At 46.3% G+C, this 16,889-nt stretch overlaps 1 protein-coding gene across 1 annotated transcript in view; it reads right to left on the bottom strand.

Annotated features, from left to right (window-relative positions):
- LOC124038225 (baculoviral IAP repeat-containing protein 6-like) overlaps positions 1 to 16,889 on the bottom strand; it is a 135,782-nt gene that overhangs the window by 51,911 nt on the left and 66,982 nt on the right. The window contains 6 exon segments of the mRNA XM_046353819.1: positions 1,361 to 1,526; positions 2,473 to 2,637; positions 4,715 to 4,932; positions 6,868 to 7,171; positions 8,831 to 9,030; positions 16,190 to 16,363. Of these exon segments, the coding sequence (XP_046209775.1) occupies positions 1,361 to 1,526; positions 2,473 to 2,637; positions 4,715 to 4,932; positions 6,868 to 7,171; positions 8,831 to 9,030; positions 16,190 to 16,363 (1,227 nt within the window).

Raw genomic sequence — 16,889 nt, 5'->3', positions numbered from 1 at the left:
ATCTTTCATCATCACCAGTGCTGATACACTAAATCGCCAAAAGTATGTGGACACCTGCTCGTCGAACATCTCATTCCAAAATAATGGGCATTAATATGGAGTTGGTCCCCCTTTGCTGATATAACAGCCTCCACTCCTCTGGCAAGGGGTTCCACTACATGTTGGAACATTGCTGCGGGGACTTGATTCCATTCAGCCACAAGAGCATTAGTGAGGTCGGCCACTGATGTTGGGCTATTAGGCCTGGCTCGCAGTCAGCGTTCCAATTCATCCCAAAGGTGTCCGATGGGGTTGAGGTCAGGGCTCTGCACAGGCCAGTCAAGTTCTTCCACATCGATCTCATCAAACCATTTCTGTATGGACCCCACTATGCACAGGGGCATTGTCATGCTGAAACAGGAAAGGGCCTTTTACAAACTGTTGCCACAAGGGAAATCTTAACGATACAGCATACAATGGCATTCGATTCTGTGCTTCCAATTTTGTGGCAACAGTTTGTAAAAGGAACTGTTGCCACAAAGTTGAAAGCACAGAATCGAATGCCATTGTATGCTGTATCGTTAAGATTTCCCTTCACTGGAACTAAGGGGCCTAGACCGAACCATGAAAAACAGCCCCAGACCATTATTCCTACTCCACCAAACATTAGGTGTTCTCCTGGCATCCGCTTAACCCAGATTTGTCCGTTGTACTGCCAGATGGTGAAGCGTGATTCATCCCTCCAGAGAACGCGTTTCCACTGCTACAGAGCCCAACGGTGGCGAGCTTTACACCACTGCAGCCGAAGCATGACATTGCGCATGGTGAACAGTTATTGTGTTGCTTCCAGAGGCAGTATTGGAACTCAGTAGTGAGTGTTGCAACAATGGACAGACGATTCTTACACGCTTCAGCACTCTGCGGTCCCACTCTGTGAGCTTGTGTGGCCTAACATTTAGCGGCTGAGCCGTTTCCACTTCACGTTAACAGCACTTAGTTGGCTGGGCAGCTCTAGCAAGGCAGAAATAAACTGACTTGTTGGAAGTTTGCATCTTATGACTGTGCCACATTGAGAGTCACTGAGCTCTTCTGTACAGGCCATTCTACTGCCAATGTTTGTCGATGGAGATTGCATGGGCAGTTTGCTCATTTTTCTATACCTGTCAGCAACATGTGTGGCTTGAATAGCCTAACGCACTTATTTGAAGGGGTGTCCACATACTTGTTGCCATGTAGTGTACGTTCAACCTATCAAATTAATTGTTGTGAGATTAGCCATCGACTTTCCCGTTTCATTAAAGGCAAAGCCATCCTAAACGGGAGTTATCATAACCTACATGGAAACTTTCAACACAAAGTCTTAAGAAGAGTGTTCATTCACCAGAATCGTTGCGTAGGTAGGAGGACATGGCGGGAATGAGGCAGGACTGGCTGAGCAGCTCCTGCAGTACTGTGGGCAGGGCGTTGCTGTTGTGGCCCCTGCTCTCCCCCGTAGGGGACTCTCCGTGGCTCACACAGCCTGCTGGGTTGATGTAGCTGGCCAGCACCTGACAGACAGAACAAGTGGCACACACATATACTTTTAGCAACACGTGTAGTCCTTTAGGCTGTTTTACAGTTGGTCTAACGATATGTCATGAACATTCTATTGGTCGGCCAACATCAAACTTGTGGTTATGGAAATATAAACAATAAGCCTCTGCATGATATCAGCAGCCCGGTGCTCCAAATAGCATACTTGCGCTATTTTAACACCAATAAACCCATCCTTTTAAAAATGTATTTAGTAAATGTCAGCCGAGCAAGAAAGGTACAAATAATGACCAGAGTATAGCTGACCACGTCTTAACTTTAACAATGAATAAAAAAGTAGCTATAGGAAAATAATCCCACAACATTATTTACAAGGTAATGATGGCGAGCTTACAGAAAATAGCTTAAGGTTGTGAGTGTTTAGAAATAAAAGTAGGTAATTTTATCATCATCAGAGAATTGTATAATTTGTCCAAAATAGATTTGCTTTTGTTGCTGCAGCAGCCCAGTAACCACGACAATGGACGATGCAACATTCCCAGAGGCATAAAGTACGTAAGAGCCTAGGGCTCCCGAGTGGTGCAGCGGTCTTAGGAACTGCATCTCAGTGCTTGAGACGTCATCACAGACATCCTGGTTCGATTCCAGGCTGTATCACAACCGGCCGTGATTGGGAGTAACATAGGGCGGCGCACTTTTGGCCCAGCGTCGGCCGGGATTGGCGGGTGTAGGCAGTCATTGTATATAAGAAATTGTTCTTAACTGACTTGTTAGCCAGTTAACACTTTTATACTATTGGGGAAAACCCCCAGGTGCACATTTCGGTCCATGCCCTAGCACTTCACAGCAGATTCAAATAACCAACTCATCAAGCTTTGATTATTTGAATCAGCTGTGTAGTGCAAGCAGGGGGTGGGGGACGGGCAGAGTTTGGGAAAGCCGGGCGTAGGGGATTCTTACCTGCAGAAGACATGTGACGTGCTCCTCTTCCAGCCTCTGCTTGGTGAGGGCCTGCTCCACGTCCCAGCCTGAGGCAGTGGAGCCTGTACCGAACCCAGTGCCCTTGGCCCAGTACAGCTGCTGCTCCTCACTGGTGCCCCCTCCATGACCACTGGACACCGTTGGCTGGGGACAGACAGAACCAGAGAAAAAGTCATCAGCACAACACAGGAAATCAGCAGAGGGAAAGTTGAGCCTACTGGTCCACTGTGATGACAACATAGGCCTGGACTACAGATAATAGCATTCCATAAGCTCATGAAACCAGCAAAAAATGTTAGCATAGCGAGAGCTAAGAACGTTTAGCCATCTCGAGACTGCACACTTTCTGACAGAGCGGCTTTGGCGATCATCAGGCATGACGCGGCGTGCTATAAAGGTCTATGGCAGGGGCTGTCTGACAAGCAGCTAATGAAGCTCTCTCCCAGCACATCTTTAACGTCGCAGGAACGCTCCCAACGTGCACACAAGCGTTACGGGAATGTTACCGGCTAAATGGAGCTGTACATGCACCTCTGCCAATAGAGATCACTGTCAAGTCTATCAGTCAACTGGGGCGCAGCGGAGACCATACAGTATTTTCAAGATTTTTTTTTTAACAGTAGGTGGGATGAGGCCGCTGGGATTTTTGAACAGTTCACTGTATTTTCAAAGACAGCCATTGTGTGTATTTTGTATATGGCTGAAAAAGGGCCCAGTCCTGACCCAGCAGTACAGGGGGGGCTGAGGTATGCTCACGTCATAAGAGGTTGGAGATTAATCACTGAGCCCTAGAACATCAAATCAGGGAAGAGGCTCACTTTCCCAGATAAAGAGGGATGTGTGTGTGTGTGGACTGACCGTCCACCGGGCTCTGACCACGGTCTCATCTCCGGCCAAATAACTGCCCGCCGCCTCAAGGACAGTCATTACCACTGTGACAGGACTTTGGCCCCGCGCTCAATCTTTAAGCCCGGAGATCTGTCCTCAACTCTGACAACTCCATAAATCCACACTGGTGTGTGGACTGGAGCGCCTGCTGAGACAATCCACAGTGGGTTGTAGTGCTGTAATAGCCTATCCTGCTATAGAACATGTCATCTACGGCGGTTTAGCTGAGTTTAGGCCTGTGATCTATGGCGCTTGGAGCCCTTGTTAGTGGGCATTGCTGGGTGTGTTGAGTTTCTCCTAGCCTCTGCCGAGTCCCCAACAACCGGATGTTCTGGTTTTCAGGCTAAATGGAAAGAGCCTGTGATGCAAGCTTCCGCTATTTGAAATTAAACAAGGTGACACTCCATCTCAACTCCCACCCCCAGCTAGATTGGTTGAACACTGCAGAAGAGACCCTCCCGACAGTTATTTTTCTTCTAATCAAGACCAGTATGAAGGAGGAGGGGGGGGTCCTAAGTTCAGGCGTTTCTTTTAAGCTTCTAGTGACCAAAATCAATACGGTGATTAATACAATTTGGTGGGTGAAATCTGGTCTTTGTCGTTAGTCATCTTTGAGACTCAGAGGTCCTAGTAGAGTCCAGAGTCCTTTGAAAGGCTTTGAGCAGGAGGTAAGTCTTGACGCCCAGCAGAAACCTCAATAGAAGACGAATCACTCCATTTAATGGGCATGGCAGTCAGAGTCCATGATTCAATTCCTATTCATGATGTTCCCTTCTGCCTGGAGTTGGCAATAATACAAAAGGACACGTCTGTTCAAAGCCAGACCTGCCTCTTAACATTCCCACTAAACAACTACCCAATTTATCAAATGCTCAGTGGCGATATGCATAAGAGCGCCGAGTAAAGCCCTGCCAGATAGAGTAATACATAACATGACTGATCCTCACCGCCAGTCTCGCACTGAGGGAAAGACAAAACGACGCATTTCTCCCTGGAGAGTGAGTACCTCTTTATTGTGTCAAGCCAAACGCACCGGAGGCAGCGTCTGAACACTAGACTGACGCACCACGTCAACACAACCCAAAATAGGTTGACGCTGGCCTCAATCCATCATGAACACACAAGAGAACGCAAATGGACAGAACACATTTCCGCTGAGATCTGTCCACATCCGGTGACATACGAGTATGAGTGTGTGTGAGCTGTGTTTTCATTCATGCTCTGTTGAGCACGCGCGCACACACACACACACACACACACACACACACACACACACACAGGAGAGCGACAGAGAGGGTGTGTGTTCCGGACAAGTCCAGTGTCTGGGCCTCACCTCTGAGGAGTTGCCACTGGCATTGGGGACACGGGGCGCATGGTGGCTAAGGGCTGACAAGCAGGCCAGGATGAGGTGGATGGCTCCTATCTCCAGGGCCATGCGACGCAGCAGCACGCCGTCGTCTGTGGTAAGAAGTGTCGTGCTGAACAGGGCCCGCAGCACATGAAAGGGCAGTGTGGGCAGCACATTGGCCGACGGAGACTGCAGGATGTGACCTAAGGGGAAGGTAGGGAGAGATACAGCCAATCAAGGAAGGGGAGAGAGACAGGGCGTTTCTCAATATGCATACTATCGTGTTCCACACACATGCTCTGAGTGCATTCTCCAATGACGTTCTCTTGGGTACGTTCTTGTGAGAACTAGAGCGTGGAGAACGCATAAAACATTACATTTGAGAAGCACTCGCACTCCCCCTACTGTATTACCTCACGCTGCACCTCCCCATTCACTGAACCTTCTTCCAGCCAGGACAACGGCAACAATAAACAAAACAAGATATACACAAAGCAAACGTTTCACAACTACCAGCTAGATATGCAAATCGTAATAATGTAGCTAACCAGATAGTTCAACAGGTAAAAATTACAAAAAGAATATCATGCAAGATAGATGTGAACTCTTCATTGGTAGCTAGCTAACAATTATTTGTGGCTATCTGGCTAGCTAACAGTAATAGCTTGCCAGTTAGCCTTATTTACTAATTATGGGTTTGTGCTCTACGGTAACGTAGGCAGGTAAACATGCCAAAATTAACACAGCATGTATTTATTAACATTTCAAGAAAAAATATTGTAGTTAGGCAACATATGAGATGTCAATAGGCAACATCTCATACCTTAGTCGGAGAGCTCAAATAATGGGTGCCATTGATTTCAAAGAAACCATTTAGTAGACATGTTATAGGCAATTACGCAATGCATACTCATAATTAGTTAAAAATCACACAATGCACACCAATGTCATTGGAAACACTAATCTTACTCCATCTTTTTAACTTCAAAACACAGAAACGCAACATTCTCACATCTGTTGATGTTGGGGTAGTGCTGGAGATATAAGGCTTTAGATTATGGGCTAAATACAAAAAAACTTTTTTTACGTGGGTTGTATCGATGCGTGTTTCACAATATGTATAAAGGGAGTACGCATTCGAGAAGAAACCTCCGTCGTTCACATACTCTGATTTGGACTCACACTCCGACCCTCCCGTGCTCACAGCAGAGTAGTACGCACTTTGAGAAACACCCAGTCAGTCAGAGAAGAGAATTGATAATATCACTGGATAAATGTGTGAGAGATGGTGAGAGGGATTACCACCAGAGAGGTGGAGGAATAATGGCCAGAAAGGATGGATACATCGATTTAGCACTTATGAGAATGAGGCCAGAGAAGATAACAGCAGACTAAATGGCAGGCTGACGGTGTGCTATGTGACCAGTGTCACTAAACAAGCTGGCAGCCTGCTGTCCATCAATCATTAAAGGGCTGTTATTTCAAGGACTAAAGAAGAAAAAAAGCATTGGCAGGACAACATAGTTGATTTCAGGCCCTGACGGAGAGAGATGAACTAAATAGGCATCAATAATGAAGGCAGAGGTTGGCTGGGGAGGAGTTGTAATGTATGAGAGGGTAGGACTTGTCAATATTAAACAAGCCAGTGAGTCCTTCGGCTAAATTACCCACAGGGTCCGCAGACTGGTAGTCTCAAGGACTGCAGGGGAAGAGCCGCATCAGGGGGAACAAACGTGCCTCAATTGTAAATGGAGGGATTAAAATCTCTTTCCATCTCTTTCTCCCCGCTCTTGGGGCCGGCTGCTTTTAAAGGAGCCGATTTACATGCGTTGGCCACTTTATGACACTGATCGCTATGTATTCAGGGAATTATCGATCGGCTGGGTCCACAGCTTGGCAAGATCAACTGCCTGACATAGTCAGTCTGAGCATTGGGGGGGGGGGGGGGTTACCTGCTATAAGTAGGGCTGACAAGATTTGTCACTAGGAAACCTGCAGCAGTCTCCTTTATTAGAAGCATAGGGACCTGGTCATCCTCAATGGTGTCCCCAAATACAAACACACTAAAATCATCCATCGAAAGGGCCAGGAGTTTTCCTGTCCACGTCTAAAACTGTGTGAGGCGTCGTGTCACTTACTGCCCTCGCCGTCATCGGTGACCCCCAGCACCAGGCGGAGCAGACACTGGGCGTGCTTCCTCTCCTTCAGCAGCTCCTCAGCGTAGCCCGGCAGGCGCAGGAACAAACCGAAGGCCGCCAGCGAGTGGGCGGGGATGGGCGACATGGTCTGCACTGACGACTTGTTGATGGGCGGCGGCTCGGCGGCCATGGTCTCTGGCGCCTCGTACACGAGCTCGCCGGACTGCTCGATGGTGACCCACTCAAACTGGTCGCTGTCCTTGGGCTTCTCCTGCGTGGTGGAAGGCACCACCGGTGGACTCACCTGCACAGGACGAGCCAGGGTTAGAATGCGGTTAGAGGACAAAGCTGACAGATGTGCTGACTCGGATGGGATCTGAAGGTCATGTGCTGTGTTTGGGCACTGAGGGTAGTAGGCGGAATATGGAACTAGAGAGCTGATATTCAGATCCATAGAGCTGCTGTGGGGGACTTGGCATAGAGCCCTGCGAATAAGACATTTTTTTGTAAATGGTATCCACGAGTTCAACTGAATCTGGGGAAGTAGATCAAGGGTTTCATAGGCAAACACCGGACATATCCCTTTAAGATGAAGGCGAGTATCGGAGCTGCAGCACTGCAGAGAAATACAGTTATTTTATGCATAGTTGTGATCAATATAATCAATTCAAGCTCAGTTGCACTAAGAGTTAGAGTGGATGTCCAGGAACAGGCTGTGCTGTGATTAAACAGCTAAAACACCAGTGGGTCAAAGGGCATCGACCTGAGCTGCTTGGCTAACCCATTAGAAAACACTACACAGTCAGTCCTGGGTAAACAGAAAAGCATCCCCCCTGCATCAATATCGATGCCTTAAGTTGACTTTGCTAATAGTCTTGCTCAGGGTGAGAGCAGAACTCTTCAATTATTCACAGCATTAAGAGTGTGCCCAGCAAACACTATCCAGTGAGAGAAAAGGGTTAAACTAAGAATGGATGCAATATCCTGTTGAGAAAGGGTTATGGTAAACCAACCAACGACCAGTCATGTATATGATTCATATCGATCACAATGCTAAGTACAAAACAAATAATCTCACTTGGTAGCCCTCGTGGGGCGTCTGCTTCAAACCACCAGTAGCTCTGGGAGACTGCCTGAATAATTCAATTTGCTGCAACAATTTGGAAGGGGGGAGAAAATAACAAAAAGAAAACAGATTTAGTACCTGGCAGCTCTCAGAATGCATTCCAGCTACTCACCTTGTCACTGTGCTCTCTCAATTACTGTTTAAGTATCCATTTACTTTCATTTAGGAGGCATGATGTAGCACCCGGGGGAGCGCAGAGGAGACAAAAACGAATTTAGACTGAATGGCAAACCCAGTGACTTGCCATGCCTCTCAATAAGCTGGGCCAACAGTAAAGACACGTCATTACTTTGGCAACCGCAGATCAGCATTGGAATGCTCTATATATGAAAGGCAACTTTAATTTCTGAAAGGGAAATTCCATAATTTTTCATCATCTCCAGTACCACCCCAACATATGTGAAAATGTTGCGTTTCCATGTTGTGTGGAAAAAAGATAGAGGAAGATAAGTGTTTCCAATGATCCAATGTTTTTTTTTGTAAAATGAGCAACAAAAAAATCACGATGCACACCAATGTCATCATTGGAAACACTAATCTTATTCCATCTTTGTTACTACAAAACATAGAAATGCACAATTTTCACATCTGTTGATGTTGGGGTGGTGCTGGAAATTATGAATATGAAATTGAACAATTTTGAAATGTCCCTTTAAATTTAAGGCTCTAGATTATGGGCTATATATATATATATATATAAAACACACTATCTAGAAACATGAGCTAAACATTGTAGGACAACAATGAAATAAATCCAATGAAGCAGGCGGTGAAAGGGTTATTTGACTGGTGGTGTTTGTGATATACGTATTAGAAGGGTATCTGTGGCAGTCTAACCTGTTGGATGACGTCTGGGTAGAGCATGGGTAGCCTCTCTGCAATCAGGGCCAGACCACCCATGCCTGCAAACACCTGCAGGGGAGACTGGATGGGGTTGGTCTCCAGCAGGGACTCATCGATGGCTGCATCAAGACAGTCGTCCCCAGGGGTCATGGGTTCGTCCTCCGGACAGCTACTCAGCATGTCACAGTGTTCCACTGGAGGAGGGTTAAGAGAATAGATCAATTATTACTCTCGAAGGGTTTCCACTGGGACACTAGCTATGTTCTGTGACGTACGTTCTTCTGTGTGCTGCCCTCAACCAATCATGACAAGTAAAGAACGGGAAATTGTTCACGTCGCAGGCACTTAATGAGAACTCATCCCTCATTCGAGGATCAAGAGAGAGTGGGAGAAACCAACAGAGCCATCACACTATTTATTAGTCAAGTTCAAGCAACCAAGGAGAGAGGGGGAGAAGAGGGGGGAAGAAACATACAGCAGTTTCTCAGACATAAGGGGGCAGAGTGCCATTTCAATTTTTATATATGTGAATGCATAAACCCGCGAATGGTTGTAGTTGGGAAACGGACGTGCTCTCCTGATGAAGTGCACACGGATTTAAACAGAATCAAGGACACAGGCTACTTGTCGCTGTTTGCGCGTCAGAAGGTGGCTCTGTAGACGGTTAAAAAAAAAAGAAACTGGAACGGCGGGTGAAGGGTAAAAATAGCCCCCCATTATGGTTTTCATTCCGCGGTGCGGCTGGCCTGTTTTATGATGATATAAAAGCCCCAGTCGATTGATAGGTCATCTACCAAAAAAAAAAAAAAAAAGAAAAGCTGCGCATCATCTCTCTTGGAGAAGAAAATAAAATAAATGATGAATTGCTCCAGTCTCTAAAAGGATTTTTCCTCGTCCCCCTCATGGTGAATTATAAAGTCACCAAGGTTGTGACTGATACGATTTGTAACAGGGACCGTGCTATCTAGACTTCCAAAACAGGATTAGAAATGATGGAGAGGGAAGGAACCGCTCGTCTTTCAGCGGGCCGCAAGGAGAGACCGGGCTACCCAGAGAATATCTAAACAGCATCAACCCAGTGAGCTGTTACATTTCAAATTCAACTGTGAAGGCACGGGGAAAAAAGGTGATCTTTAGACTTCAGAGGAGCATATGAGATAAGATCAGCGAGAAAGAGGACAAATTGTGAACGACAAGGATTTTCACAATTCTGCTCAACAACAAACATATTTCACAGAATGTTCCAGTACCTTTACTATGCAAGGCACATTCTATTAGGCTGAGATTTCTACATGATAAATCAGGAGGTCTAGAGACCTAAAAATGGTTGGAGGGACAAACCCCATTTAAGGTCTGGCCTATTTGGGGAAGTTGAAGGCTATTAAGGGGACTGGGGCTAGATCTCACCATGTACCCATCTTCAGTTTAGTGGATGGCCGTTAGTGGGGCTGGAAGCCTCCGTGCTGGGTTTACAAGATTTCTCTATGTCTCCCCCTCCCTCTCACAGGACTGTTAGTGGGGGTCACCTCTTCCCTCCACTTATTAGTTTCAATGGATCTCAAGACAGAAGATTCCGGAAAGATTTGTTTTGGGAAGTGATGGTATTGGAAGCTATCTGAGGAAATTTAAGGTGAGGTACGCAGTAAGTGTCGGCAGGCAGGCATTTTACTGTACATACAGTACCTTACAGTGCATTCAGATCCCTTGACTTCTTCCACATTTTGTTAGGTTACAGTCTTATTATAAAATGGATTGGGGGGGGGACAATCTACACAAAATACCCCATAATGAAAAAGCAAAAACGTTTAAAAATGTTTGGTAATTTATTTTTAAAATATCATATTTACATTAAGTATTCAGACCCTTTACTCAGTACTTTGTTGAACCACCATTGGCAGCAATTACAGCTTTGTCTTCTTGGATATGACGCTACAAACTTGGCACACCTGTATTTGGGGAGTTTCTCCCATTCTTTTCTGCAGATCCACTCAAGCTCTGTCAGGTGGGATGGGGAGCGTCCGTGCACAGCTACTTTCAGGTCTCCCTAGAGATATCGATAGGGTTCAAGTCTGGGCCACTCAAGGACATTCAGAGACTTGTTCCAAAGTCATTCCTGTGTTGTCCTGGCTGTGTGCTTAGGGTCGTTGTCCTGTTGGAAGGTGAACCTTCATCCCAGTCTGAGGCCCTGAGCGCTCTGGGGCAGGTTTGTCGTCAAGCATCGCTCTGTACTGTCCTCCGTTCATCTTTGCCTCGATCCTGACTAGTCTCACAGTCCCTGAAAAACATCCCCACAGCCGGATGCTGCCACCACTAAGTTTAACCGTAGGGATGATGCCAGGTTTCCTCCAGACGTGATGCTTTGCATTTAGGCCAAAGAGTTCAATCTTGGTTTCAGACCAGAGAATCTTGTTTCTCATGGTCAAAGAGTCTTTAGGTGCTTTTTGGCAAACTCCAAGCGGGCTCTCATGTGCCTTTTACTGGCTTCCGTCTGGCCACTCTACCATAAAGGCCTGATTGGTAGAGTGCTGCAGAGATGGTTGCCCTTCCGGAAGGTTTTCCCATCGCCACAGAGAAACTCTAGAGCCCTGTCAGAATGACCATCGGGTCTCTTAATCACCTCCCTGACCCTCCTCCCCCGACTGCTCAGTTGGGCCGGGCGGCCAGCTCTAGGAAGCTTCTTGGTGATTCCAAACTTCTTCCATTTAAAAATGGAGGCCACTGTGTTCTTGGGGACCTTCAATGCTGCTGAAATGTTTTGGTACCCTTGCCCAGATCTGTGCCTTGACGCAATCCTGTCTCGGAGCTCTACGGACAATTCCTTTGACCTCATGACTTGGTTTTTGCTCTGACATGCATTGTCAACTGTGGAACCTTATATAGACAGGTGTGTGCCTTTCCAAATCATGTCCAATCAATTGAATTTACCACAGGTGGACTCCAATCAAGCTCTAGAAACATCTCAAGGGTGATCAATGGAAACAGGATGAATCTGAACTCAATTTCGAGTCAAAGGATCTGAATGCTTACGTAAATAAGGTATGTTTATCTTTAATACATTTGCAAACATTTCTAAAAACGTTTTGCTTTGTCATTATGGGGTATTGTGTGTAGATTGCTGAGGATTTTGGCAAATATTTTCAAAAAGGCTGTAACAAAACAAAAGTCAAGGGGTCTGAATACTTTCAGAAGGCATTTGAACCATATACTATGCTACAACGCACAGAGAAATGGGCTGAGGGCTTTCAAACACAACAGACGCCACAAATGTGCACCAATATACAGATTAAAAATGTGTATGCACTGCATTCCTTTTACATAAAGTGTTCCTTTACCCTAGACCAGAGAATATGCTGAATATACACCCTTCGGCAGGCTTCAGATCGTTTCTAATCTATACGCCTCAACTAATTATCTGAACTCCAGAGTGCACAGAGGTTAAACGAAAGCGGTTCAATGAAGACAATGATAGACCTAATAAGGTGGGTTAGTGTCTGGCTGAAGACAGTCTTGATGAAATGGGTTTGGAGCTGGGCAGACTCATTAGCAGATAACACGCAGGTCACCGGCCTCCCATCTTGGGTAACCACTAACAGACCACTGTTCTAGTAGTGGGTTGGCTGAACTGATTGACAGTTGCCTTTTAAAATATCTCACCCAACAGGAGGACGGACAAGTCATCCAGTGGGACTGAGGTGAGGAAGAAGTTGACACTCTCCACTGCATGCAGAGTAGGTGGTGGCGGCTAGCGTTAGCAATTAGCCCCAGGGCACCAGAGGCGGCATATAGGCTGTGAACTGCCCAAAAAAAATCTAATATCCACACTGACGGAAAGAGAGACAGGCTCTGGGCTTTGTAGCAGCACTACCAAGCATGGGCTCTCTTCACAACAGAACAACCAGCCTGCAGCGAGAGAGAGAAAGGCACTACGGTAGGTTTCGGTGTAAAGCAAACAATACCTTGCCACAGAGTTAGTGGAAACTACATTGAATTTAGTCCTGAATTGAGTGACTGGTATGGAATCACAGGGACAAATGAATTTTACACAAAAGAAAATCTGATGTGTTTTGACCACACACACACACACACACACACACACACACACACACACACACACACACACACACACACACACACACACACACACACACACACACACACACACACACACACACACACACACACACACACACACACACACACACACACACACACACACACACATTTGTAAGAGCAAACACCTAGATTTGGATTATTTTGTCAGCCATTAGTTCCGTTTTAATGCATTTAGTACAACATATGGTTGAGACTGCCCCTAAAGACGGTGTTCGCACAGCCGTAGGCTACCAGTAAAAGAAATCACTGGATTATTGAACCAGGCAACCAAACATTTTGACTACGTTTGCACATTACTAGCGCTGACATCAAACTAAAACATCAACTGCTCTGGCTGGCTGTCATATCGTAATGCCCAAAATGTATCCTCCCTATGCTAATCATGTGTGACCTAGTACTGACCATCAAAGCTAGGAGGGGAGGCTAAATCTAGTAGCATCACCCCTAAAATCCTGCTCTAACGCAATCTTTAAAAAGGGTGACTAATAACATTTACCAGGTGAAACCATTACATGGAGCGTAGTGTTAGTATAAAATCTATATCAGACATGAATCTCATTTAGATGTTATAGTGACATTTACAGAGGACATGAATCTTATATAGATGTTATAGTGACATTTACAGAGGACATGAATCTTATATAGATGTTATAGTGACATTTACAGAGAACATGAATCTTATATAGATGTTATAGTGACATTTACAGAGGACATGAATCTTATATAGATGTTATAGTGACATTTACAGAGGACATGAATCTTGTATAAAAAGGTTTCCCTCAATGTTAATGGCTAAAACAGCTTTGGGAACAAGCAGGGCTTGAAAAGTAGAGGGTGGAATCTGATTGGGTGGTAAGGTTGCATTGGGAGCTTTCAAGCATCAGAGCTTTTCTTTTGAAGCAGGAATACCAGGTAACAGGGGATACAAGGGGGACTAAAAAAACAAAGTTACATTCAAATGGGATTTGATGGAAAAAGACTGGCCTGTATTTACTGAAGTTGATGCACCCATGCCATTTTCAAGCCTCCACTCCCTCGTCCAAACTCATTTTTGTCATACAGCAAACATTTCCATCTTTCTCTTACAGTGAAGTCATTGAGGCCAATTGATGATCGTAAAATAATAGCTTTCCATCTTAAGTAAACCCTGGCCCAAGAGGCAGAGAAGGCGTACAAGCAGGCGTGCCAAACAAACGCAATATATGTTCAAATGCAAATGATTCCAAATCAAAATTGTGTAGAAATAAATGGACCTACATTCATAGTTTGACTGTCCAGCTCCCTAATAATCACCACAATGAACGCTAAAAAAGCCAGGCAGCATAAAAAATGATAGATTTTTTTGACTGCAAATCTTGACCGCAAGAAAATACACTGCTCCAAAAAATAAAGGGAACACTTAAACAACACAATGTAACTCCAAGTCAGGTGGTGATCACAGACCACTTCTCAGTTCCTATGCTTCATGGCTGATGTTTTGGTCACTTTTGAATGCTGGCTGTCCTTTCACTCTAGTGGTAGCATGAGACGGAGTCTACAACCCACACAAGTGGCTCAGGTAGTGAAGCTCATCCAGGATGGCACATCAATGCGAGCTGTGGCAAGAAGGTTTGCTGTGTCTGTCAGCGTAGTGTCCAGAGCATGGAGGCGCTACCAGGAGACAGGCCAGTAAATCAGGAGACGTGGAGGAGGCCGTAGGAGGGCAACAACCCAGTAGCAGGACCGCTACCTCCGCCTTTGTGCAAGGAGGAGCAGGAGGAGCCCTGCCAGAGCCCTGCAAAATGACCTCCAGCAGGCCACAAATATGCATGCGTCTGCTCAAACGGTCAGAAAAAGACTCCATGAGGGTGGTATGAGGGCCCGACGTCCACAGGTGGGGAGAACACCAAGATTGGCAAATTCGCCACTGGCGCTCTGTGCTCTTCACAGATGAAAGCAGGTTCACACTGAGCACATGTGACAGACGTGACAGAGTCTGGAGAAGCTGTGGAGAACGTTCTGCTGCCTGCAACATCCTCCAGCATGACCGGTTTGGCGGTGGGTCAGTCATGGTGTGGGGTGGCATTTCTTTGGGGGGGCCGCACAGCCCTCCATGTGCTCGCCAGAGGTAGCCTGACTGCCATTAGGTACCGAGATGAGATCCTCAGACTCCTTGTGAGACCATATGCTGGTGCGGGTGGCCCTGGGTTCCTCCTAATGCAAGACAATGCTAGACCTCATGTGGCTGGAGTGTGTCAGCAGTTCCTGCAAGAGGAAGGCATTGATGCTATGGACTGGCCCACCCGTTCCCCAGACCTGAATCCAATAGAGCACATCTGGGACATCATGTCTCGCTCCATTCACCAACACCACGTTGCACCACAGACTGTCCAGGAGTTGGCAGATGCTTTAGTCCAGGTCTGGGAGGAGATCCCTCAGGAGACCATCCGCCACCTCATCAGGAGCATGCCCAGGCGTTCTAGGGAAGTCATATAGGCACGTGGAGGCCACACACACAACTGAGACTCATTTTGACTTGTTTTAAGGACATTACATCAAAGTTGAATCAGCCTGTAGTGTGGTTTTCCACTTTAATTTTGAGTGTGACTCCAAATCCAGACCTCCATGGGTTGATCAATTTGATTTCCATTGATAATTTTTGTGTGATTTTGTTGTCAGCACATTCAACTATGTAAAGAAAAAAGTATTTAATAAGAATATTTAATTCATTCAGATCTAGGATGTGTTATTTTAGTGTTCCCTTTATTTTTTTGAGCAGTGTATATACAATTTGAAGCGTGGCCCTCCAGACCTCGAAGAATGCGGCCCCCGGTGCAAAATGAGTTGGACACCACTAGTGTACAGCGTCATTGTAGAACTGGATATACATTTGCTTCCTGAGCCCTATTACGCAACACAGTGAAGAAGAGCGGAGTGAGTATGAGTCTCCCACTGGCCCACCCGTTCCAGAGACTGGTAATGGCACCATACGACATCTCAGGAGACAGAGGCCCAGCGCTCAGACAGAGAAATGGATGGCAGTGAAAGGGAAGAGCCATTAATCGCGCTGTGGAATGGGCTGTCAGGGGACGCGTGGAGAGAGACGTTCCGGGCTCACTTTACACACTAACTGCAGAGCAAGAAGAAAAATGACAGAAGCAGAGGGAGGTAGGAGGAGTGTGAGATTGTGTGTGTGTGTGTGTGTGTTTATAGGTCTGAACGCAAGCGTGTGCGTGTGTGTACGTGAATGCTCTAAAATACCTTTCTCTGTGCGGAGCCGTTTGAACGAGTCCGTCTTGGAGAGGCCCGGGTCGGCGATGACCTTGGAGCCCAGCTTGACGGTCAAATCGATGGACCGGTAGCCCTGGGGCAGCTTACGGTCATAAAGCAGGGTCAACAGCTGAGCCAGTGTCATCTCTGCCGGCAGGGGTTGACCTGAGGGGTAGAGGAGGGGATGAGAGTGTTCACAGTGAGGAACCAAAGCCTTGTGGTCACACTACCAGGCCCAGAGGGACAGGAAATACATGACAGCTATGTATCATGAAGGCTAGTGACCTAGATAACAATGACAACATGTGAAGACAAGACATCATGGATGGAGTGCTGTTTTTGCTCATAGTACATCCGTGTCCTTGCAAACCCAGGTCTGATCATGTTTCTGCTCATCTTCCCAGAGTTTGGGAATACTTGGATCATGTTGGCTGTGATTTTCAATATTGACACAATGTCTAAAAGTAACAACATCGAAAGTATCAAAAGTTAAATGAACATTTACCTGGACACCCCAGGGTCCCAGCAACACACACTGGCTCAATGAATTGACTGAGACGGAGGTCACAGCTTCATTAAGCAGGTCGGATCAATAGGCTTCCCTTGGCAGAGGGAGGTTCTGGAAGGAGGGGAGCTGACAACTGTGTGTGTGTGTGTGTGTGTGTGTGTGTGTGTGTGTGTGTGTGTGTGT

The sequence above is a fragment of the Oncorhynchus gorbuscha genome, linkage group LG06, assembly GCF_021184085.1.
Source record: "Oncorhynchus gorbuscha isolate QuinsamMale2020 ecotype Even-year linkage group LG06, OgorEven_v1.0, whole genome shotgun sequence".
Lineage (NCBI taxonomy): Eukaryota > Metazoa > Chordata > Actinopteri > Salmoniformes > Salmonidae > Oncorhynchus > Oncorhynchus gorbuscha.
Note: the sequence above shows the minus strand (reverse complement) of the source record. Positions and strands in the feature narration are given on the sequence as shown.